Source organism: Mirounga leonina, unplaced genomic scaffold (genome assembly GCF_011800145.1).
Source record: "Mirounga leonina isolate KUSES-001 unplaced genomic scaffold, KU_Mleo_1.0 Mir_151, whole genome shotgun sequence".
NCBI lineage: Eukaryota > Metazoa > Chordata > Mammalia > Carnivora > Phocidae > Mirounga > Mirounga leonina.
The window spans coordinates 873224-896476 of record NW_023270377.1 but is presented as its reverse complement, the minus strand read 5'-3'; the positions used below and the strand labels follow the sequence as shown (position 1 = coordinate 896476).

The 23253-nt window shown below is 60.7% G+C and overlaps 1 protein-coding gene across 17 annotated transcripts in view; it reads right to left on the bottom strand.

The window, feature by feature from the left end:
- KIF1A (kinesin family member 1A) overlaps positions 1–23253 on the bottom strand; it is a 70256-nt gene that overhangs the window by 32559 nt on the left and 14444 nt on the right. For 4 of the 17 annotated variants that reach the window (XM_035006726.1, XM_035006730.1, XM_035006729.1 and 1 more), the window contains exons 9-24: positions 23008–23025; positions 17333–17408; positions 15833–15911; positions 14932–15074; positions 13067–13200; positions 12017–12096; positions 11619–11694; positions 9369–9448; positions 8954–9060; positions 8011–8094; positions 6980–7160; positions 6825–6897; positions 6530–6623; positions 5486–5634; positions 4967–5145; positions 3287–3424 (exon numbers count right to left, since the gene is read on the bottom strand). In XM_035006726.1, the coding sequence (XP_034862617.1) occupies positions 3287–3424; positions 4967–5145; positions 5486–5634; positions 6530–6623; positions 6825–6897; positions 6980–7160; positions 8011–8094; positions 8954–9060; positions 9369–9448; positions 11619–11694; positions 12017–12096; positions 13067–13200; positions 14932–15074; positions 15833–15911; positions 17333–17408; positions 23008–23025 (1691 nt within the window). Of the gene's footprint in view, positions 1–2442; positions 2704–3286; positions 3425–4966; positions 5146–5485; positions 5635–6529; positions 6624–6824; positions 6898–6979; positions 7161–8010; positions 8095–8953; positions 9061–9368; positions 9449–11618; positions 11695–12016; positions 12097–13066; positions 13279–14546; positions 14574–14931; positions 15075–15832; positions 15912–17332; positions 17409–23007; positions 23026–23253 lie in introns of all 17 variants that reach the window. The other 13 variants (XM_035006719.1, XM_035006722.1, XM_035006720.1 and 10 more) reach the window with 7 other exon arrangements.

Genomic DNA, 23253 nt, shown 5'->3' with positions numbered 1-23253 from the left:
CCCCAGGGCTGCCTGGACGGCCCTGCTGGCCAGGGCACACCCACTGCACACAGAGAGGCTTGTGGCCTCGCTGGTGATGATTCGGGCTGAGCAGCCCTGAGCACAGAGGGCACCGAGCTGGGAGCTGAGGCGCTGGCCATGCCAGCCCAGGGGCACAGTGTGGACCCAGAGCAGGTCGGCGTCGTTCCACACAGAGTCTGGAACGCTTCCCTCGGGTGGTCCCTCCTTCCCCTTCCCTGCACCCTCCATCCCTGGCAGCCAGCCCCTCGCCTTCCTCCCTGCAGCTCCCACCCCGTCCAGCTTCTGCAAATGGTGCTCCTGGCCAGGAGGATTATCGGGGGGGGGGGACCAGAGCCCCCAGGCCCACTTTCTCTGCCTGGGTCAGCCCATCCCACCTCCCCATTTCACCTGGCACCCCAGACCACCGGAGGGAGAGGCCACTGGGGGGCTAGCCCTGGCCATGGGTGAGGAGCCCAAGGTCAAGAAGTGGGAGGCCCACGCTGGGGGGCGGGGCTCGTCCACAGCGGGGAGGGCACCTTGAAGCAGGCTGAAACCCGCCCGGAGAGAGAGGAGGCGGCAGAGCGGCAGAGCCAGGGCTGAGTGTGGCGGGAGGGGAGGAGGCAGGGCTAACCACGAGATTGGTGAGGTGCAGAGACGCATGCTGGGGCCAGGAAAGCCTTTCCGAAGGGAGACAAGAGTGGGCGCCCCAATTCTGCTTAAGCTTTGGAGAGAGAGCCAGCAGCTACCAGAAGGATAAAGGGAACCAAAGATGGGGTCCTTCTCAGGGCCTGGGCCTGCACAGCTGCTGCGCGGGAGAAGCCAATTCTTGCCAAACCGAAAAGATGGGGACGTTTTCAAATGAAACCCTTCACAGACCGCCCGCCGTAGGGGGGCTGGCCTCTCATTGATGACTTTGGTTTGGTTTGGTTGTTTCGTAACATCTCAGATCCACAGAGGGGGGAAAATGTTGGAAGGACCCAGCTCTTTCTGGCTGAGACTGCAGAGCCCACACCCCGTTTCTCCCGGTGCCCTCGCTCCCCTGCGCCCTGAGCCCATGCCTACCTGACACCGGAGCGACTCCCGGGCCCACAGCCCAGGGCTTCTAGAGGCCTGCGTGGAGCTGGCCCCCAGGGCTACACCCCTGTCGGACTCAGCAGAGCGGGAGGCCCAGATGAGGGGCATCTCAGAGGGAGAGAGCCCCATGCTTGTATCCAGGAGGCCAGCACGTCACGCTCATGGAAAACTAGTCAGAATAAATCCATGACATGCACCCGCGGGAATCTGCTTGCTTGCAGGCGAAGTTGGCGGGGCTTTCATTCCGGGGTCTGCACCCAAGGGCTCCCAAGGGCTCCCCGTGTGAGCCCCCTAATCTGGGGGCCAGCCTCAGCCTTCAGCCTCCAGGCCTGGTGCTCCAAGGTCAAGACCTGCAAGAGCTCCCAGTGGCCTGGCGCAAGGAAGCGGTCTCAGACTCAGAGAAGGTTGCTGTTGAAACTGTCTGACGCTGTTTATATATTCGTAACATCTACATGGAGCTGTTTCGCAAGCCAAATGCTCTACCACTGCAGCTAGGTTTCTAGATCTTTCCTTCACCTGTTTTGCTTCCATTCCACGGTCATAAAAACATGAATGGCAGCTGTATCTGCCCAATCTGCCGGCAAGGTCTGGGCGGCCCCGGGGCCTCTGCTGCACCTCCTGACCTTGGCCTCCCTCTTCCGTCCAGAAACTGTAACGGGCCCTCTCTGCAAAGGGCACTTCCGGGAAGTGTGGGCCATGTGTGCCGTGTCTCACCAGGACAGCCCAGAGGTCAGGAGGAACGAACTGTCCTCACCTTGGACGGGGAAAGGCTCAGGGAGAGGCAGGGTCCACTGGGCCCCAGGCTTGGGAGGCAGACCGTCCCCTGCCTGAGCACCAGCCCTTCCTTCCCGCCCTCCCGGACGGTCTCCTCCAGGTTCTGCTCCTTCTCCCAGAGGGTGTGCAGGGAGGGCAAACCGGGAGTCTCCACCTCTGGGGCAACAGCAGAAGGAGGCAGAGGGGAGCGAAGCCGCCTTAGCGGGTGGTGGGTGCCAAGACGCAAACCCCCACTTTCCCAGACGCCCCCCTGGGCCCTGCTCCGGGACTCCCCCCAGGGATCTAGAGCCTCTCTGCAGGAGGAGCTCGGCCCGCACGGAGCCGGAGGGCTGTTCTCCGGGTGCACCACCCCTCCTTTGACTGGGACCCCGGCTGTCCCTGCTGGGCACGCTCCAGGATGGCCAGGAGCCCTGTCGCTCCCTCACGCCCTCTCCTCAGGGAGGCCAGCCCCTCGGCCCGCCTCGGCCTGGGGGTCCGGGGAGCTGCCCCGGGCACGGGGGCCACGCCCTGACGGCGGTCGAATTGTGCCCGCAGCAGTGCTCCTGCACAAAAGAGCTGGTTCCTTCCCAGCATGCCGTCCTCGACCTCACCAACCTTCCTACTAAACTGAACAGGGGGGGCCGGTCGTAAAACGGGTCCCGGCCGTCGCACAGCGCGTGCTCCGGAAAGACGTCGTCCTCCAGGTCCTCCTCCTCCTCCTCCTCCTCCTCCTCCTCCCCCACGCTCTGCTCCTCGGCAGGCTCGGTGGCGTCGGAGTCGGGGCTCGAGAAGGTGGGGGAGGGGGTGAGAGCAGCCATGCGCTCGCTCATGCATGTGTTGAGAAGAGGGTAGCTGTTGCAGCCAGAGATGACTGAACTGAGGTTAGTACGACAAGACAGAGAGAAGTTAACACCAGCTACTCGCAGGGACGGACAGGGGCGGGGTGGGGGGCTTCTGTTTAAAACCAAAACCAAACACACAGACCATCAGGAATGCTGCTTTGAAAGACAAGAGAACCAAAAGTGCACCCCGTCCCCAGGCTTGGAAAGAAACCGCACATGTGGTCAGTGGGAGGCTACGGAAAGTTCTAGAAAGCACCCGCTGGCGTGATCCTGGCCAGATGTGGCTGAGGTCGTGTGAGGACCGGGTGACACACATTCACACCCGTGGACATGTGCAACCTGGCGGCCACCAGCCCACAGCAGGTGCAGGTGGCAGTGCTGAGACCCCCTCCCCTCCCTGGATCCCCAGATTACCAGGCCCACTGGTCTGTGGACCAGAGTGGCTGGGGGGTGCCTCAGACGTTGAAGGATGAGGACAGGGGAGTCGAGGTGGAAAAGGGCCTCTTGCTGGGGTCCCCCAGCTGGGGGTCTCGGCCTTGGGAGGAGGCCCATTCCCTGCCCCCACCACCTTCTCTCTTTCTCTCTCTCTCAGCCTAGGGAGGGAAGGAGGCGCCCACCTGCCCACCAGCCGGAACCAGGGAAAGCGGTCGTAGAAGGGGTCTCCGCCAGTCACCACATTGTCACAGTCCTCGATGACACTGGAGGGCACCTCAGCTGCCCGGTCGTACATCTCCCGCATCAGGTCCAGGCGCTGCCTGCGGGGGCACAGAGATCACCGTGGGCCCAGGCGGAGCATCCGGCAGGCCATGCCTCCTGCTGGGGACAGCGCTCGGCCCAGATCCAGGCATAGCTCAGCATCATCCAAGGCTCAGCATGGTTTGCTGACAGACCCTCCACGCTCCTCAGAATCAGTCAACCACGAGCAAGAAACTTCCAGGTAAGCGCACGAGGCACCGCTAAATCCTCTCGACGCTGACCCAGTGACAGCAAGGTGATGTGAGCAGGCAGGACGGGCCTGGAACTGGAGGGAAGGGGACAGAGAAGGCCCGCCAAAGCCAGGGTGGGACAGCTCGGGATGGGGGATCGTGTCGCGGGGCCTTCAGAACTCAACGGAACGAAGTGCAAATTGGTGATAGGATATAGACACAGATAATATTTTAAAAATGATTATCCCTAGAAAAATCAACATGCTGTAGAAGAAAGGAAATGCAGTCATTTCCCCCTAGAACTCGGGAGTGACAGGAACAAGGTTGTTTGTCCTCACCGAAGTCGCAGCGTAGCCCCGGGGAGGGTGGGAAGGGGCCGTGAGCGTGGCCTTTGTTCGCACGAGTCAGGGGAGCGCAGGTACCTGCGTGGGAGCGTGTGTCCGCGTGTGAACGAGCCACACTAGAGAGGAAGGCGTGCGAGTGTCTGTGAGTGTTGAGGGGTGTGTGCGGGTGGGTCTGGGTAGACCGCGAGTGTGTATTAACATCTTCCGTTCTCTGTACCGTGACGTTGTGGCCTCCCTGGGGCCTCGCTGGGTGGCCAGCCAGCCCGTGAGCAACTTGTGGGTGAGTCCCACCCGTCACACACAGACCAACCCCTCCCGCCCTTACCTCGCTCGCCACCGAGCCGGCACCCCCTGCCCGAAATCTCCCTAGGGTCAGGCACTAGGCAACCCGGCAGCCTTGTGGTCCAAAGCCCACAGGAGAACTCAAAGTGGCCAGTGCCCGCCGAGGCCAGGGCCCCACCCGCCCCTGCTCTCGTCTCCCTCCTGATGGCCAGGGCTCCCTCCCACCGGCATGGCCCTGCCCCTGTGCAGAGCCCCTCACGCCCAGGGCACCCCCAGCAGCATTAGGCTTTCCTTTGAGGCATCCACCTCGGTCTCGCTCAGTCTCTCTCGAGATCGAGCCGTACATTCGAGCGAGCACGTGGGGAGCGTGGAGCTGGAGGAAAGACGCCTCTCAGGGACAGCGGAGCCCCCCGTCCAGCCCCTCCGCTATCCTCCCTGGGATCCCTCCGGTCCCGAGGTGGAGACGTACCCTGCTGAGCTCTTCTGAGGACGCAGCCTTGCCCAGCGCCGCTCTGGAGGCTCCCTGCGCACCCCTCAGGGCCGGCTTGCCCGTCCTGCATGCTCGGCCGGCCCCCCATGCCCCCCCTGCAGCACCACCGTGTCAGCAGCAGGAGAACACGGACTCTATAATTACGCTTTCTCCTTCTGATTTGGAAGCCATCACAGCAGGAAAAACAACCACGTCGACCCAGGAGCCCCGTGAACCCGCACCCACCCCAGCGCTCCCCTCGCGCCCCCCCCACACCTGAGCTTCTCCAGCGTCCAGTAGTGGGTGGCCCCATTCTTCTGGTCCTGGACCTCCACGGCCACAATGGTGCGGGGGAAGGGGCGAGTCTCCCGGTCTTTGGCGGCCTCGGGGGGCAGCAGGTCCGGCGGCAGCGGGGAGTAGAGCGTGTCCGTGAGGAGGACAAACTGGAACTGGACCTGCAGCAGGGGGAAGATGACCGCCCGTCAGCCCCTTGGTGGACGGGCGCCAGGCCCCAAAGGGCTTCCTCCCCACCTCCCCACCCCATGCCCCGCATGTTCACTGCAGCCTTCCGGCCAGCAGCGGCACAGAAAGCTGCACCTGCTCACGCGTGCTCCCTGAGCAGGAGGGCGCACGCCCCCGGGGCCGGCCCCGGGCCGTCCTCACCCTGCCCACTGCTCTCAGGGGCCCGGGTCGGGGACGGCGGCTGTGTCCTCCCCGGGGGCAGCGATGCCCGGCACCGAGTCCCCCTGGAAGCGGGACGTGTGAGGTGGCAGCCGGCAGCGGGTGGGAGCCCACCTTCTTCTTGAGCTCAACACTGATGGCGTTGGCCTCCTTGAGGAAGATGGCATTGCCCCACAGCTGGTCCCGCAGCGACGTGAACTGGTACCACTTCCACTTCCGGAAGGCCCAGAGCGCCAGCTCACATTCCCTCTCCGTCCATGGGACTGCGGGGAGAGGCATGTGTGGTCGTCACGGAAGTGCCACAACTCCCCACAGTGGCCGGGGCAGAAGGAAGCCGGAGGAAAGTTCTGCCCCCGGAGTGGCCAGAGGGGCCGCCCAGAGACTGGAGCTCGCCGAGAGGCCGGTCAGCTCAGAGAGGGCTGGCAGCCGCGTGCGGGCCGCGGTGGGCGCCGGCGCCCGAGGACAGGCAGGAGGGCAACCGGGGCCGAGCCCCACGCCCTGTCCCGGCTCCCACGCCTCTGCCCACTGCGCCCGCACCAGGAAGGACGCAGGGACAGCAGGCTGGGCCTGTCCGGGCTCCCAGGCTCGGCCTCCCTCACCCAGTGCTCCTGCCTCGAGGGAGGGAGCCGCATCGGGTAGATGATACCACACAAGGGGAGGCCTAGGTCACGTCAGCACAAAGGTACTGACCAGCTGACCGGAGGCTAAGCTGGACATGAACCCCGGACCTGCCTCCTCCCCGTCTGCCCTGCCTGTGGCCACCCTCATGCCCACCGCGGCTTGAGGTCAGCTGGTGGGCCGCCCAAGGTGGTGCTCAGAGAGGTGGATCTGCGGTGAGGAGCAGTGTGACCCAGTCCTGGGGAAGAGCACCAGCCTCCTGCTGGTAGGACGGGTGAGCCAAGGCTACGCCCTGCCAGCACCATGCTCCCCATCACCCGGGCTGGTCCACGGAAACGGCATGCACGTGGACAGGTGCCTTCCTGCTGCAGCCCAGCCTCCCCCCGGTCCTGCCGCCATGGGTGCCTCCCAGCAACAGGCCAGGGACCCCGGGGCAAAGGTGCTGACCAGCTGATCTCCAGGGAGTGGCCTGGGGGCTCCTCTTGTCCGAGACCCCTCCCCAGCCCAAGGCCCAGGCCCTGCCAGCGGAGAGCCCCTCACCTTCGTCCTCCGGCTCCTCCTCCTCCTCGTTCACCTCCGGGTAGTACCTGGAGTCCATCTGCTTCTGCAGGGCCTCCAGCTTGCTCTCGTAGTCCTGGCCACAGGAGGAGCACCGTGGACCCACGTGCGCACCCGGCCCCTTCCCCGGCCTCCCGCCTGGGCCTCCCATCTGTGGGCCCCAGGGCCTGCCCAGGACGTCTGGAGGCAGCCCCACCACAGTGAGGGCTGGCCCAGCGGGGAGCCCGGCCCCCCACCCCCACCCTGCAGGGGGCCTGGCCGGCGGGGCTGCCCTCACCAGCCTCTGTTGCTCCAGCAGGTAGGTGGCCTCCTCGCGCTCCCGGCGGTACTGGTCCTCCAGCTCCTGGAGCCTGCAGGAGCGGGCGGGGGTGAGTGGGCACAGCGGGGGCGAGTGCGGCGGGGTGCGCAAGGGGCCCCAGCCTCGGGCCTCACCTCTGCTCCATCTCCTGCTTCATGTCAATGCCCTGCTTCTCCAGCAGCTCCCGCTGGGCGAAGGCCCAGTCCACGGGCTCGGCGGGTGTCTCTGCGCAGGGCGTGCGCTCGCGTTCCTGCCTTGCCTGCTCGGGGTGGTTGAACCGGAACACATGGCTCTTCCCCATGATGATGCGGTTTCCTAGGGGACAGAAGCCAGACTGGCAATGGGGGGGGGGGCGGCTGTGGCCTGGGGATGGCCTCCAGGGGTGGGGGCGGGGAGGAGAAGGGGCAAGCGGGGCACAGACACTTCCTCCGGCTTGCCCACCCCAGGGAGGGCCGCCGGGAGCCTCCCCAGGTCCCTGCTCTGGACCAGCCACCTGCCCTGTGGCCAGGACCTCACTCTCTCCCCAAATCCACCTCCTCCATCCCTCCCCATACAGCAGCCAACGATGTTGGCAGAACAGTCCTGGTGCTTTTCCAACATACGATCCTTTGCCTCACCCCACACGTGCCGCCCCCCATCCTGGCCTCCTGACCCCGTGCCCTGGCCCTGGACGCCCCTCCACACCCGGGGGCTGTGCTCGGGCCCCTCCTGCAGCATGGGCTCGAGGGTCCTTCCCGCCCGTCCGCCTCTCCACAGGCTGGCGCAGGGCGGGGGCCGGTCTGTGTGTGCCCGGGGCCCCCCGGGGCAGACGCATCCACCAGGGCAGCAGCACCCACTGTCTTTGGACAGTCCTGCCCGTAAGAGGTCTTTGGACAGCCTAGTTTCCTTCCAACTTGGGGCCCACAGGGGCCGGCTCAGCTCCTCCTCCCACGCCAGCCCCTGTCCACTGGTGGGTCCTCCCTAAGGCCTCCCTCAGCTCCTCCCTCAGCCACCTTCACCGGCCACCTTCGGCTGGTCACCGCTCTGTCCTCCCTGCCCTCGGGCCCTGACTATAGCTGGGCCCAGGTGCCAGGAGGGAGACACCAAGCTGAGTGCATGGACCCCAGGCCCCATCCTGAAGCAGCAGCGGGGGGAAGGCACACCTGTGTCCAGGCCCTAGTCATACCTGACCGCAGGATGCTGGGCTCCGTGACTTTCTTGCCATTGACATAGGTGTCTGCGCCCTCGCAGGGCTCCAGGGTCACCACGGCTATGGGACAGAGGAGGGGAGGTTAGAGAGGAGGACTGTGAGGGACCGTCATCCTGGCTGGTCATGCCCTCTGTCCACACGCACGGCTCGGCTCACCTGGCCGCCCAGGTGCGGCCCCCATCAGGCCTCTCTCCTCCCTGCTAGCTGCAAAGCCTGACTGCCAGCACACAATACCTCGTTTGGGCCCCAGAGGACGGTTGCCCTCACACAGCAGGTGAGGAAGGTGACCCCGATGGAGAGGCACATGTGCCCGAGTCAGAGAACCAGGGGAGCCGTCAGGGTCCCCAGGTGGGCACGGATGGGAAACAGTGGCTGCATGTCCCCAGGAGTCCCAGAGCCCTCCAGAGCTTAGAGCCCACCCACCCAGAGGAGGGCAGGCTTCGGGGACAGAATTCCGGGAGAGCCGACATCCCCAACGCTGTTTAAGGCCATGACCCTGAAGTGTCCCAGTCACAGTGGGCTGCAGGCCAGACGCTTGCCAGGGAGCATGCCTGGCGCTGGGGGGGCCGTGGGCACTGCGATGGCACAGGGATCGGCAGGTGTCTCCCGAGAGGGCCACGTCCCAGACGGGCAACGGGGACGGAGGCGGGCAGGCAGGCTGGGTAATGGACAGATGACCACTCCAAGGCTGACAGGAAAGTGTCCTCCAAAATAGCTCTCCACCCTGGATCGAGGCTCACTCCTCACAGCTTACTATCCCCCTGCCCACTCCTGGCACGGGGAGGGAGCTCCCGTGTCCACTCCCAGCACTCAAAGCCTCGTTCCAAAGGAGGCGCTTGCCCGGGACTGACGAGGGAGCCTGGGCCGAGCCGGGCAGTCAGCAGCAGGGGGGCCGGGCGGGGCTGAAGGGCAGAGGTACCTTCACTGCCCCCTCGGGAGTCGCTCCGGAAGACGCAGTGCTCCTCCTTGATGAAGTGCCCGCTCAGGACGATGTCCTGCCGCCTCTCCGCATCCTCCCGGCCCACTCTGGGGAGGAGGGGCGGGGACCGTCAGCAGGGGCTGGACCAGGGCATCCAGGCCGCCGCCCACTGGCCCGCCCCCACCCCCCGCCCCCCACAGGGATGCCCAGCTGGGCTCCGTAGGGAAACTCCCAGGGTGCACTGGTGGGGCCGCAGGGGATGCCCCAAGCCCAGACCAGCCTGGGAGAGCCCGCAGCACAGAGTGGCCTTCAGCCTCGTGTCCAGCAACAAGCACGAGCAGACAGCAGGGCTCCAGCAGATGCCAGGCTCGGCAGCCCCTCTGCAGGGGAGCCGACCACCCCCCGCGACCCCCACCTGGTGATCCCGTCCTTGATGTAGTACAGGAGACACTCGGACATCAGTGGGTCCTCGTTCAGGTTGACAAGATGTGGCGTCTGGGGAGAGAGGAGGGTCACCTCTGCTGGGGAGGCGCAGGGGCCCAGCACTGGCACCCACCTGATCTCTCTCTCCTCAGGTGCCAGCCCACCACCACCACCAGCCCTAGGCTTGGCCTCATGAGGACGCAGTGTCCTCCCAGCCTGGCTTCCCTGAGGAGAAGCCCGGGGAGCTCAGAACCTGGGGGGAGGCACTCAGGGGGAGCTGGGCTTCCAGAGGAGCTGGGAACCCAGGGAGGTGCTGGGGGCTGTGGTGGGCCCTTGGATATGCAGGGCGCAGGCTGGGTCCCGCAGGGACCAGGGCACCGGCTCTGGTCTTTTCCTCCACCCTAAAAGGGGCTACAGGACCCCATTCCAACTGAAGCACCTAGGAGCTGAGGGCCCCAGTGGACCTGTGAGTGCAGAAGGATTAGGGTGCTGACTGGGGAGGGAGCTGTGGCCTGGGGGCTGTGGAGCAGAGGGTGTGAAAGAAGTCCCTGCCAAGCCCCCCAGCTCGGGCCCCTCCCGTCCGCAGGCGCACCGAAGGTGACCACCTTGTCTGAGCACTGCCCTCAGTCACCTGTCCTTCCCAGGGCAACCCCCACAGGCTTCACCCACTGGGGCCCTAGACACGCTTCCCGAGCTCAGGAACGCCACCCCGCACTGTGTCCCAGGCTGGGGTCCTGCAAACTGGTGGAGGCTGGGACAGCTTTCTTGGCTTCCCTCCGGGCACCTCGGAACAAGCAGCCTCCACGCCCAGCTCCAAGTCCCCCAGCGCCCCACCACCGCTCTGTGCAGGACTGTGAAGTCCTGGCCATCGGACACTGGGGACAACCATCCCCAGCCACCCCTTCTCCCAAGCAAGGAGAGCTGTGCTCGCCAGAGTCCCAGGAATGCCACCCTCTCAGGAGGAGGTATCCTCAGAGGCCCCCAGGGCAGTGCCAAGACTGGGGCCATCGAGTATTCTCTCTGCCACCAAGGTGCCTCCAGGCCTCCAGGGTGCAAATGTCCCGAGGTCGCCTGCCCCCACAGCTCTGTACACTAGCCCTGGGGTGCGCCCCACTCCCCAGGAAGGGTCAGGAACTGAGAGCCCAGGAGCAATCCATTCCAAATGAAAACTAAAGCCTATCCAGAAGGCATACGAAGCAGCGTACCACCTGCTCCCCAGCCTGCCCCAAGTGCAGAGCCTGCCCACACGCCCTCCCAAGCACCTCTCCCTCCCTCCTGCCTCTGGGCCTTAGCCCACGCTGCTCTCCTGGCCTGGAGTGCATGGGGCAGAAGCAGCCCGAAGAGCCTGGCCCTGTGCCCAGCTGCTGGATGCATCGCCCAGCATGCGCACTCCCCTTCCCAGGGGTCCCCAGCAGCACGGAGGGCGCTCCACGTGCCTCTGGCTTCAGGTGCCGGCAACACAGAAACCCTTTGTCTCAAACAAGGCCAAGGTGAAAAGCCAGCCACAAGGAAATTGCTCCAGGGAAGACAGGAAGGTGCTTCCTCGCTGACCAAGTGTCAGGGACAGGGCCTGGAGACCCCGAGCTGTGGTCAGAGCAGACACCTCCTTGGAGGCTTCCTGGCTTGGAACTTGGCTCCTAAGAGCTCTAAGGGTCTGGCACTCTTTGGGGTGAAGGGGGTCCTGGGTCCTAGAATTATCAGAGAGAGTTTTCCCCAAATGCTCATGCTACACCCCATCTGAGCTATCAAAGGGGGTGGTGCTCTGCTCCACGTGAGGCCCCCCCAGCTGACAGGGCCAGGTCTGGATAGCGAGCCAGGCTGGGGTGGGAGAAGAGTCCCAGCTGGGACAGCCAGGCCCAACTTTGGCTAAGCTCCAAGAGGGCAGTGTCTCCCAGTTTCATGTCCAGCCAGGCCCTGCCCATGGCCTGCACAGGCTCCAGTGGGTCCACGCCCCCCAGTCTTGCCTCCACCTCGAGGATCCCAGTCCATTCCTCAGGCAGAGTGAGCCATCTGGATGTCCTAAGGCCACGGGGACATCCCACTGTGGGGAGGCCAGGCCGAGTCTCCCACATAGGAAGGTCTGGCTGTGGGCAAGCATGGCCCCTGGGGCCTACACCTGCCCCCTCTCAGCCCAGGAGGATCCCTCTGGCCTCCCAGAGGAGCTGACACCCCACAAAGGGCTGTGGGCCACCCAGGCCAGTCTGAGTCAGGGCTGTACCCCAGAACTAGAACCAGCACCTACCTTCTTGGGAGAAAACACCCCCAGTGTGCCGCCATCCTCCCTCATGGCCACGCCCATCTCGGCCAGTAGGGCTTCCCTGGAAGGACAGTGTCCGGGTCAGCTTGAGCCTCGAGGCCACAGGACCTGCCTCACCCCCAACCGACCCATCGGCCAAGCAGGAGCTGGAGGGGATCTGGCCACACAGCCCAAGGGCAGCGCCCAGGTGGTGCCCCATCCAGTCAGTGATCCGCCTAGAGAGGACCTGTCACCTGATCAGAGATCAGGTCAATGGGGCCATGGGTGACGGGGTGAGGGGGGAGTCCCTGGTGAGAGGAGATGAGCCGTCCCACGCTAGGGCACGGTCACCCCCAGGAGCCCAGGGCTGGGGTGCTGGAGTCCTCAGTTTCCCCACCGCCCACCTCTCCATCCGGATGGCTTCCGTCCGCCGCAGCTTCTCCTCCCATGTCTCGTTGAGCTCAGCGATGATCTTCTCCGTCTCCTGGGCAGCAAGACAGAGCAGAGTGAGGTTGGGGGTCTGCGGCGGAAGCAGACAGAGGCCAGGTCTGCAGGGCACAGGGCCCCAATTCCCAGGTCTATCTAGGCAGCACAATGCCCGAAAGGTCAAGGTGAAGGGCTAAGGGGTTAACGTGTCCGCGGACACAAGTGTCTCCTGTGGACACAGCCAGACAGTAAAGGAAAAGGCAAAATAAACCTGGAGGAAGAGAAACACATACACACAAGGACACTGAGAGACATGTGAGACACCGAGAGATGTGTGGGACACTGAGAGACACGCGGGGACTGAGAGACACGTGGGGACACTGAGAGACACACAGGGACACTGGGAGACACTCAAGGACAATGCAAGATACTCAGGAGCACTATGACCCACGCAGGGACACTAGAGACACGTAGAGGTACTAAGAGATATCGGGGACACTGAGAGACACATGGGACACTGAGACTGGTTCTGAGGCACAGATGTCCCTCGGCCACTGCCGGGACCAGACGACAAGCACTTCCAACATCAGCACCAGCTCCTGGCTTCCTTCCCAGCCCCACACCCCAGTGGGCCCCACGCCCCAGAGTCACCCACCCACCCAGTGCCCCACCCCAGCCTCGGTCCAGCCTCTGTGCGTTTGTCTGCTAAGTCACCCCCAGCCCCGCACAGTCCAGCACCCCACAGTCATTCCCTAGAGGAACGCTAAGCTCACAACCTAAAACCCAGCCGGCCCACCGTGGGGTCACAGGTGTGAGCACAGAACACCTGGGCGGGAGCGCAGAAGCCCCCGGGAGCCCTTGGTGCTGGGCAGTGGAGGGGGTGCCCGCGGGCGGGGCCCAGACTTACTCGCTCCGCCTCTAAGCAAGCCCACCCCTTGCCGTCAGCGCACCCCTTCCAGGAGGAGAGGCCTCGGCCCGGTGCACAGGCCCCTAGAGGGGGCGCTGTCCCCCGCCGGCGGCGCCCTCACCTTCAGCCTCTCAATGGCCTCCTCACTGCCCGGGGCAAACAAGATGCGCTCGTGCAGACTGGACACGGAGGCGGCACGGCTGGACAGGGCCGAGAGCGAGGACGAGGGGCTCATGCCCACCAGGGCATTGGTCACTGTGGAGAGATTGTCAGGGGCTGGACTCAACTCTGCCCCGCCACGGTTACGGTTATTGTTCTCAAGGTCGGAAACATCTACGGGAGGAAGGGAAGGGGAGGGCGGCAGACAGATGGGAGGGAGAGAAAAGAAAGACCAAGTTGGGAAAAAGCAAGAGGAGGGTGAAGAGAGGCGGGAAACGGAAACCCCCAGCAGGTGCAGCCTGGGGCCCAGCGCCGGACAAGCACATGCAAGGCGGCCTGCCACCTGCCCGCCAGGGGACCCAGCCCCCAGAGCCCTCCCACCACCCCGGCAGCAGCAGGGCACCCCCTCGAGCTCCTCTCTACCCTCCCCACCCCCACCCTGCCTGGGCCTGCGGCCTTCCTGCTTTGCCCACACCCACTCCCAGGCCGCCTGGTAGTCTCCGCACCCCCACCCTGTCTCCTGGCCTTTGCTGTCACTGCCCTGTGGCCTTCCTGCACCCAGAGCCCTGACACCCAGCCTCACCCGCTCTGCCTTGGGCGCCCCCCCCCCGGCCCCCCCGAACCCATCACCCGCCTGGCCCGCCGTGCGTCCCGAGCTGCGGGGACCATGCGGCTCTAACTGTCCAGCCCCACCGAGCACAGGACTCGGCCCCGAGAACACCTTGGAGGAGAGGTGAACTGTGGGACCCCCGAGATAGCTCCTACTCCTCCACCCTGAAGAGCCTGCTCTGGGTCGCCCCCGGCTCCATGCCCCCCGAGGCCTGGGACTCGGGGCTAGGACGCCCCTGGTGGGGGAGGTGCCCAGACCCCTCCTGGCAGAAGCGGACACACGGCAGAGCAGCAGCAACATAGGACAGCACGGGGCAGAACGAGGGCGCCCTGGAGCCCTGGGTCGGGGGGCACCAAGCCCCAGGCCCGAGGCCAGGAGACAGGCTGGGAAGCTCTGGCCCGGTATCCTCACTCAGCATTTCCAGGGCGAGGGGCTTCGGCGTGTGGGGCCGGGGGCAGCCCCGGCTCCTCAGGCCCTCCAGCTCTCCCCGCCCTCTGCTGCTAGGCTACCATTCCGAGCTTCCCAGGCCTCTGGGAGTACAGAGCGTTCAGGCAGGCCGAGCTCAGCCGCTTCCAGCCTGAGAAGGCCGTGGCTGCACCAGGCCTCCCTGGGGCCTCAGTTTCCCATACAGACATGGGCTGAGCCGGGAGCATAGGCGGTGGGCCCTGCATCTACCAGGCCGGTGCCTGTGAGCAAGAGAGCTGCTGCCCCAGCCCCTGCAAGGGGGGAAGGCAGAGGACGGCTGGGCCGGCGCCTCCCTGCCGTGCTGCCCCATACCCCGCGGAGCAGGGACAGAAGCGGGGAAGCAGAGAGCAGCAAGGGGGATACACACATTTGGGTCCTCCGGGCACAGTGTTGGCTAAGGGGAGGGGAGGTGTGGGGGAGGGAGGAGAGACAGAGAAACAGAAGAACAGGTTTGTCTCCAGAGGGTCTGAGGCCCGCCCATCGCAGGCCGGGCACCAGGCTGGAGGTGGGGTCTTCGGCGGACACGCGGGGACCGCTGCAATCCCAGCACCCACAGCACGCCGATGTGGCTTCCAGGGAAACCGTCTGCGGCCTGCCTGGGCCGGCGCCAAACCCATACCATCCACCCCGGCCGAGGCCAGAAACCACAGCCTCCCCCCGAGGCGGCTTGCCCGGGGACTCAGAGCAGGGCTAGGATGCAGGTCAGGGCCGTGAGGGCAGCCTGGCCGGCCCCAGGCAGCACAGACACTCACTATCGGTGATGTCCCCGAGACCCTGGGCGTACAGCAGGTCCCGCAGCCGGGTCACCTCGTCCTTCAGCTCACGGATCAGCTTGTTGTTCGGGTCCTCATTGATGACGGCGTTACAGCGGATCTGTTTGGCCCGGTCAGCATACCTGGACAGCCAAGGGGGCTGTGGGCTGTGCCGGTGGCCGGCTGGCCCAAAGGGGCCCAGAGCCCTGCCCGGGGCAGAGCCGTGCTGGGGAGGGCCTCGGCAGCTGGGACCCAGGGGCTGGACACAGAGCAGGGGGTCAGCCCCCTTGGAGTCAGTGGGGCCACTGGCCAGAGAGCTCCAGGTGGGGTCACCTAGCTCTGCCCCCCTATCTGGGGGGACGGAGTCCCCAGGAGGAGCAGGGATGGGGTGGTACCTCTCCGCGGGGTGGGGCTTTCACACCTGGACCTGTGGTCCCCAGGGTGGAGGGAGCAAGTCTCCCACTGGGGGAATATGAGGATGCCCACACGCGTGTGTCTTTAGCCTGCACACCCAAGTGTCACAGGTGTGTGAGCACGGACCTATATCAGGACCCACGCCATGTGTGACCTGGTCAGCCAAGCAAACTCCTCAGGGCCAGCACCCAGGCTCCCCACCCAGGCTGCCCGCCCTGCAGCCAGAGGGACCTTTGGAACATACCTGTGCCCCTCTGCTCATTAAAGACCTGGTTTGGTACCACAGGGGTCCTGGGCCGCTGGAGTCCCATGGGTGGTGGGAATGGAAGGGGCCCGTGAAGACCCAGGTGCCCCCAACAGCCACTTGGAGCCTTAAGGAGCCCCAGATGAGATGGCCTCCCCCAAAGCGGTGCTCCTGACTCGGTCAGGGATCCACGCCCTCCCGGAGCCAGGCAGGGGGCGGAGCCCGCCGTGCTCGAGAACACACCTCAGCGTGCTCAGAGTCTCGTCGTAGTTGATGTCTGCAGGGCTCAGGGCCGCCACCATCGCCGTCCTCGAGTTCCCACCTGTGGGAAGACGGCTGGGTCGTGGGGGCTCCTCTCTCCCCCGTCCCCTCCTATCTTTGCTGCTGGGGAGGCTGAGGCCCAGACAGGTAAACCGAGTCACGGGCCACTGTGTGAACGGGGGGGTCTGGCCTTCACTACTGCAGTTATTTTTCTTCTATAGCATGCTTTTCTCACATTTGGGGCCATTTTACAATAGCCAGGCTCCCTCCCCATAACCAAGTTGTGGGGAGCTGTGGCGGATTTTACAGCATTTACTGCAAGGGTCGGGATAATTTCTTTAGAAACTCAACATTCATTTCAATTCAAGATGCAATGATTCCTTCACTTTTATCTTTCTCTTTTGGAATATTTTCCTTAATATTTCACGTCCAGAGTCCTGGCCCAGGACAGCGCGGAGCCTGGCGTCAGGTAGCGCACCGCGTGAGGAAAGTGATGGTTGGGCTTCAGCTCTGAGGCTAACAGATCACTCGAAGGCTCACAGCACAGTGAGCACTGGGCAGGGGGTGCGGGCAGGTCAGCGGCCCGGGCAGCCCTCAGGAACATGACCCCCACACGGACTGGGAGGTGACAGTGTGAAGAAGGGCTTGGGGTGCAGAGCCACGCCAGGTGCCAGGTTGGGCTACACAGCGGCTCCCCCTGCCCCTACCCTGGAGCTGGGCCTGGGCAGAGGCCTCCCTCCGGTCCACGTCCCAGGTGAAGGAACACATTCCTAGGACACTACCGTCCACTCTCAGGGGGGCCCACCCACCCCCGGGAGCACCCAGGAGGCCTGATGTGGTACCCATCACCAGCCCAAGCGGAGCATCAGCCAGGCTGGTTCTGGGGTGCCGGGTCGGCCAGCAGGGGCTCCTACACCGTAGCCACGGAGCTGAGGAAGTCTGTAGGTCCCAGCTGCCTGTGTTCCCTGGGTCGGCCCAAGACTCAGTTTACTTTCCTGGGCGTCAGCCTCCCAGACTGTGAACATAGCCAGGGAGGACCCCTGAGGTTATTTTTGGGAGGAAAGGGATCAGTATCGGGACACTTCAGTCTCTATCTCTCTATCTGTGTCTTAGGGGCTCAGAACTCAAGGAGAAGGGGTGACAGATGGCACCTACCAAAAGCCCAGCAAGCAAGCAGGGCTCCCCGGAATCTGGAGTCCCAGCAAGGGGTGGTACTTGGTCTGGATGTCACGGGCTTGAAGCAGGAGCCCCGACATAGGTGTGTGTGTTCTGTGCCCCTATGGGCCATCCTGCTTCCCCGCACTTGCTCTCCTTAGCCCTTTGCTGGCCTCCAGAAGGATCCCTCAGGTTTGCCTCAGCCTCGGCCCAGAAAGGGTGAGAGGCCTCCTGGTGGTTGGACACCCCCTCCCAGGAGGTAAGGCAGGACAATGGCTCAGGGTGGAAATTAGAGCCCTAGGGGTAAGTGAGCCCGAGAGTCCTCACCCAGATTTTCTCGGAGGAGCCAGGTCAGCACGGAATCTCTGTATGGAATGAAATCTGTCTTCTTCTTTTTCTTGTTCTGTGAGGGAAGAACATTCAAGGTCAACCCTGAGCCCATTGGAGGGGAAGGGAGATGGAGGGGGCAAAGCACAGGGTCTGTGGGGTGGGTCCCCAAAGCCAAAGGCTGCTGTGGAGGGCAGGGCTGGGCCAGTTCTCAAGGCCTCTCCCCACCTGACCCTTAGGGTGCCACCCCCAGGCGCCCGCACTCAGGGCCAGAACCAGACTGTCACATCCCCTCAGGTTCCTCCCTAGTCCATCCCGTCGCACATCTGGGCCACACAGCCGGACAGAGCCGATGTCCTCTCTCCACTCTGTCAGAAGGACCAATCTGAGCCCATCGCCCCCTCCTCAAGCAGTACTGTCAGCTCTGCTGACTAAAAAGAAAAGGCCCCACCACTTTATGCAGCATTCCAGGCCTCTGCCAGTGCCCATCCGCTCGCCCCTCTCTCTCCACATGGAACTCACCTTCCCTCCCTGCAGTCCAGGCACAAGCCCCTTCTTTAGAAACTGCTCCCCCACCCTCCCCTCAGGATGAAGCATCCTCCACATTCCTAGCTACTCCTGCGGCTCTTTATTCCTCTCTTAAAGTGAATGCAGGTCATTCAGAATGTGGACTCAGGCCCACGTAATGGCTGCTGGGAATTATTGCTTCTTATGGACTGACCGAAGGAGTCCGCTCATCACGGATATTCAGTTCCTTTCCTGTGTCTCCTAGTTCATGTGTAGAGCTGCTTAAAAGTATTTGTTGAGCACCTGCAGCGGCCAGCAGATGTGGCGCCTGCCGCCCGGACTCCCCACCCAGGGAGACGCACGCAGGCATTACCACAGGCTGTGCCGTTTCTCTGGGTTCAAGCTCCCCTGTCATTGTTCTTCAGGATGATTTCCGAGAGGAGCTCCGCTAGCTCTCAGAGAACATAACTTTGAAAGCTCCTGAGACACGAGGTCAGAATGGCTTCCCAAAATGCTGTGCCGGCTTCGCTGTAGGCGGGGCTTGAGTGTCCATCTCCTAGCAGCGCCTCAGTACCGAAGGCCTTTTTTAATCTGTTGAGACTTGGTGGGTGAAAACTGTATTTCTACTTTGCTTTTTGATTACTTAATTCCTGAGGCTGAATCCTCTGCCACATTTGTCATATTCCTCATTTCCACGGTAAATGCCCTACGACCACGCAGTCCTTTCTGCAAGGACCAGGGGTCACCTTCAGTTCCGTCGCTCCATCACCATTGTTCATTCCATGCAGCAGCAGCCACTGTTCAGTCATGCTCCTGCACCTCCCAGAACGACCTGCTGCTCTCCCTTCTCCTCTGCCTTCCCAGCCTCTATCATCTCACACCTGGGTTTTTGCACCACTGACTTCCAGTCTCCTGACTGCCACACCAGGCCATGCCGTTCCCCGTCTATTCTTCATGCAGCAACCTGAGCCCTGCTGAAAACCCATCCACTGCTCCCCATTAAACCACAATCAGCTAGTTCCTGACAACAGACTAAAGACCTCAGATCAGGCCCCTGCCCTTCTCTGGCCTCATCGTCTACATGCCTCCATGCTCCCTGATCTGCATCATCTACATGCTCCAGACCCCGATCCTCAAAAACTTTCTCACTCAATTCCTGAAAAAGTTTCTATTGCAAACCCCCCACTTCACACAGTTCCCATAGTGCCTCACACATTCCCTCATTGTCCCTCACTCACTCCCTCACACAGTTCCCCACAGCACCCTGCACAGTTCCAGGTCCATCACACAACTCTGCGCAATTTGTCACACAATGCATCCCACGGTTCATGACACAGTTCCTCTCTCACAGTTCCTTATATAGTTCTTTACATAGTTCCACCTAGCTCCTCACATAGATCTCAACAGAGTTCCTCATATAGTTCCACACGATTCCTTACAGTCCCTGGCACAGTCCTTCACAGTTCTTCACACATTTCCCCAAAGAGCTTCTCACAGCTCCTAACATAGTTCCCCCCACCATCCCTCACACAATTCTGCTTTTTAAAGAGGTCCCTACACAGTCCCGATGCAGCTCCTCACACTTCCGCCCGTAATTCCACACAGTCCCTCGCAATTCCTGAAAACGTCCTCAGCACTTTCACAGTCCCCACACCATTTTGCATTCTTCCTCTCACAGTTCCACATAGTTTCTCACAATTCACACAGTTCCCAATGGTTTCTCACTTTCTCATCTAGTTTCTCACACTTCCCCCACATTTCCTCACACAGACTTTACACAATTCCTCACACAGTTCCTCACAATTCTTCCAATTCCACACACGGTACCGCACAATTCTATACACCATTCCACATACAGTTTCCCAAACAGCTCTTCTCACAGTTCCTTACACAGTTCCTCATATAGTTTCTCTCAGATCCTCACACAATTCCTCTCAGTTCCTGACATAATCCTTCACACCACCCCTAACACAGTTCTATGCCTACTTCCCACACTGCTCCTCAAACGGTTCTTCACACAATTCTTCACAGTTCCTCAGTTTCCTCACATAGTTACTCACTTAGTTCCCCCACACCATTCCACGTTTCCTTACACAGTGCACACAGAGTTCCTCAAAATTCTTCATACAGTCTACATCTATTTCCTTACAGTTCCTCATAATTCCTCACATCCTCCACAGAATTCACCTGGTGCCTTATATAGTTTTCATCTCAGATCCTCTCATAGTTCCTCACACAGCTCCCCACACAATTTCTTCCTTTCACGGTTCCACAAAGTCCACATACAGTTCCTCACAATTCTTCAGTTTCTCACCCAGGTCCACACGGTTTCTCATAGTTCATACCGTTCCTCACAGTTCCCAACAGTCCACACAGTGCCATATACAGTTCCACACACACACTTTTCACACAGATCCTACACAATTTCCCACACACTTTCATACAGATTCCTTCAGTTTCTTACACTTCTCCACACAAATCCCTGACATAGCCCGTTACACAGTTCTGCATGCATTTCCCCAGAAAGTTTCTCATAGTTCCTCACATTCCTTTTCCCACTGACTATGTGGGAAGTGTGTGTGTGTGTAATTGTGCCAGGAACAGTGTGAAGAACTGCACTGAGAGACTGTGTGGGGAACTCTGTAAGTAACTGAGGAGAATTGTGTGAGGGACTGCTCATTGTCCCTCACATAGTTTTGCATACAGTTCCCTCACAGCCCTCATACTTCCCCACACCATTTCACATACTTCCTCTCACAGTTCCACACAGTTTCTCACAGAGTTCACATACATTCCTCACAATTCTCCACACAGCTCCCCACACAGTTCTACACATAGTTTGTCAGTTTCTCTCACTTCCTCACTGTTCCCTCACACAGTTCTACCCAGTTCCTCATACTTCCCCACAAAGTTCCCCCCATCATTCCAGAGTTCCTCACAGTTCTCCAAAAATTTCCTCAAAAGTCACTCACACAATTCCCAGTCTGCCCACACAGTTTCACACCCTTCTTAGAGTTCTGTGAAGTGCCTCACGATTCATTACTTACACACAGTTCCTCTCACAACTCCTCACATAGTTCCTCCCACAGTTCCTCACAATTCTTCATGGAAATCCTCAGAATCATGCAGTTTCTCATGCATATCCTCAAACTATTTCTCACAGTTCCTCAAACAGTTCCCCACACACTTCCTGTATAGGTTCCCACCCAGATCCTCACAGTCCCATACAGTTCCCTCACACAGTTCCACACACTTCCTCTCACAGTTCCACAAAGTCCCTTACATGGTTCCCTACACACTTCCTCACACACTTCCATGGAAAGTTGCCTCATACTGTTCCCACAGTTCCTTTACAGGTCCTCAAAGAGTTCCTCTCATTTTCTCACAGTTCTTGACACATTACTTCAACACAGTTCTTCCCAGTCCCTCAGTTTTTCACACAGTTTCTCTCATAGTTCCTCACAGTCCCCACAGGTTCCTTGCAGAATTCCTCATATAATTCCACACAGTTCCCTCTACACATTTCCCCACATAATCCCTCACAATTCCTCCCACAATTCCTCTCATAAGTCACCAGTTTTTCACACAGTCCCACATGGAACTCCTCCAAGTTCACAGACACAGGTCCCCGCACCGTTTCACATACTTCCTCTCCCATTTCAGTGTGGTTCCTCACACATTCCACACAGTTCCTCGCAATACTTGACAGAATTCCAGACTTCTTGCACAGTTCCCCATACTAGTACCTCACACTTGCCCTACACAGTTCCCCACACAGCTCCTCACATAGTGACTCACTGTTGTTCAAGGTCCACACACAGTTCCTCAAGGTTCTCCCTCCACACAATACCCACATATTTTCCCACACCATTCCAACTATTCCCCACACTGTCACGTTCCTCACAGTTCTTCACACAGTTCCTGCCTGGTTCCCCACACCAGGGTTCCTGGTGCCTCAGAGTTCCCACACACAATTCCCATACGATTTCATACACTCCCTCTCACATTTCCTCGGAGTTCCTCACATAGTCTTCACATGGTTCCTCGCAGTTCCCACATAGTTTGACCAGGTTTCCTCAGTTATCCATTTAGCTCCCCACACCATTCTCCACAGTTCCTCATTCAGTCCACACATTTACTCATAATTCTTCAGTTTCACACGCATTTTGTCACAGTTACAATTCTTCAGAGTGCCATACCCAATTTCAATTTTCTATAGTTCACAATACAGTCTGTTACAGTTCCTTGTGCATTTTACCCATTTCTCACACTTCCTCACATAGTTCCTTACACAGTCCTATGCACAGTATTTCGGTTGCCCACACAGTTCTCTACAATTCCTCATAGAATTCCCACACTTGCCCTACACCATTTCAGATCCTTCCTCTCACAGCTCCTCAGTTTTCAGTTTCTTACACAATACTTCATAATTCCTCACACTGTTCACAATTCCACACACACTTCCCATATAGTTCCTCACAAAATCATTCACATAGTTCCTCACAGATACTCACACTGTTGCTACAGTTAGTTCCTCTCAGATCCTCGCTTAGTTCGTCCCATGTTTCCTCACAGTTCCCAACACATTTCCTCACACAGTTCCCCACATAGTTGATCACACACTTCCTCTCATTTCCTTACATAGTTCCTCATGCTTCCCCACATAGTTCCTCACATTTCTGCCCACGCAATTCCTCACATAAATCAACATTTTTCCACTTTAGCACCTCACGCTGGGCTTTCCAACTACATGGCACAGGTGCGTACCCCTCTGCCTGACTGGCTCCTCCCCTCTCCTCAGGTCTCAGCCCTAAAGCCACCTGTCCTGTAAAGTTTCCATGGTCATACTGACTAAAGGCTCTCTTGTGCATGAGTCACGCTCACGGCCCATTTTTTTCCTTTATGGGATTTATACCAATTCATAATTCTGTTTCTGTGTCTACTATGTCCCCCATCGTGCTGTGGCCCCTGAAGGGCTGTGTTGTTCTAACACAGGGCCCAACTCAGAGTTGGGCTCAATGTGTTTGTCTGCTAGGTGCACAAATGAAAGGGTAATTTTGCTGCCAAGCCCTTCACAGAACACCTGGGGCTAAAGGCAGTCCTTGCTTCTAGCCCTCCAACGCAATGGCTGAAGACTCCTCCCCGCAGAACTGAAGAAAGCAGCTCACCTTATTGGGCCCAGAGTCCTGGAAGAGAAAAGACAGAATCTGAGGACCTGGAGTGAGGCTGGGGACCCAGGTATGTGCGGAGGGGAGGACTAGCGGGCTCCAGAGAACAAAGGAACGGGAGAGGCCTGAGCACATGCCAGGTGTCCATCGCTTACCACCTGGTCATTGCTGGCCAGCTTGGTCCTGACGGGCCAAACAACAGTGTGACCTCCCAGGCTGCTGTCACCCAGCAGCTCTTCCCTCACC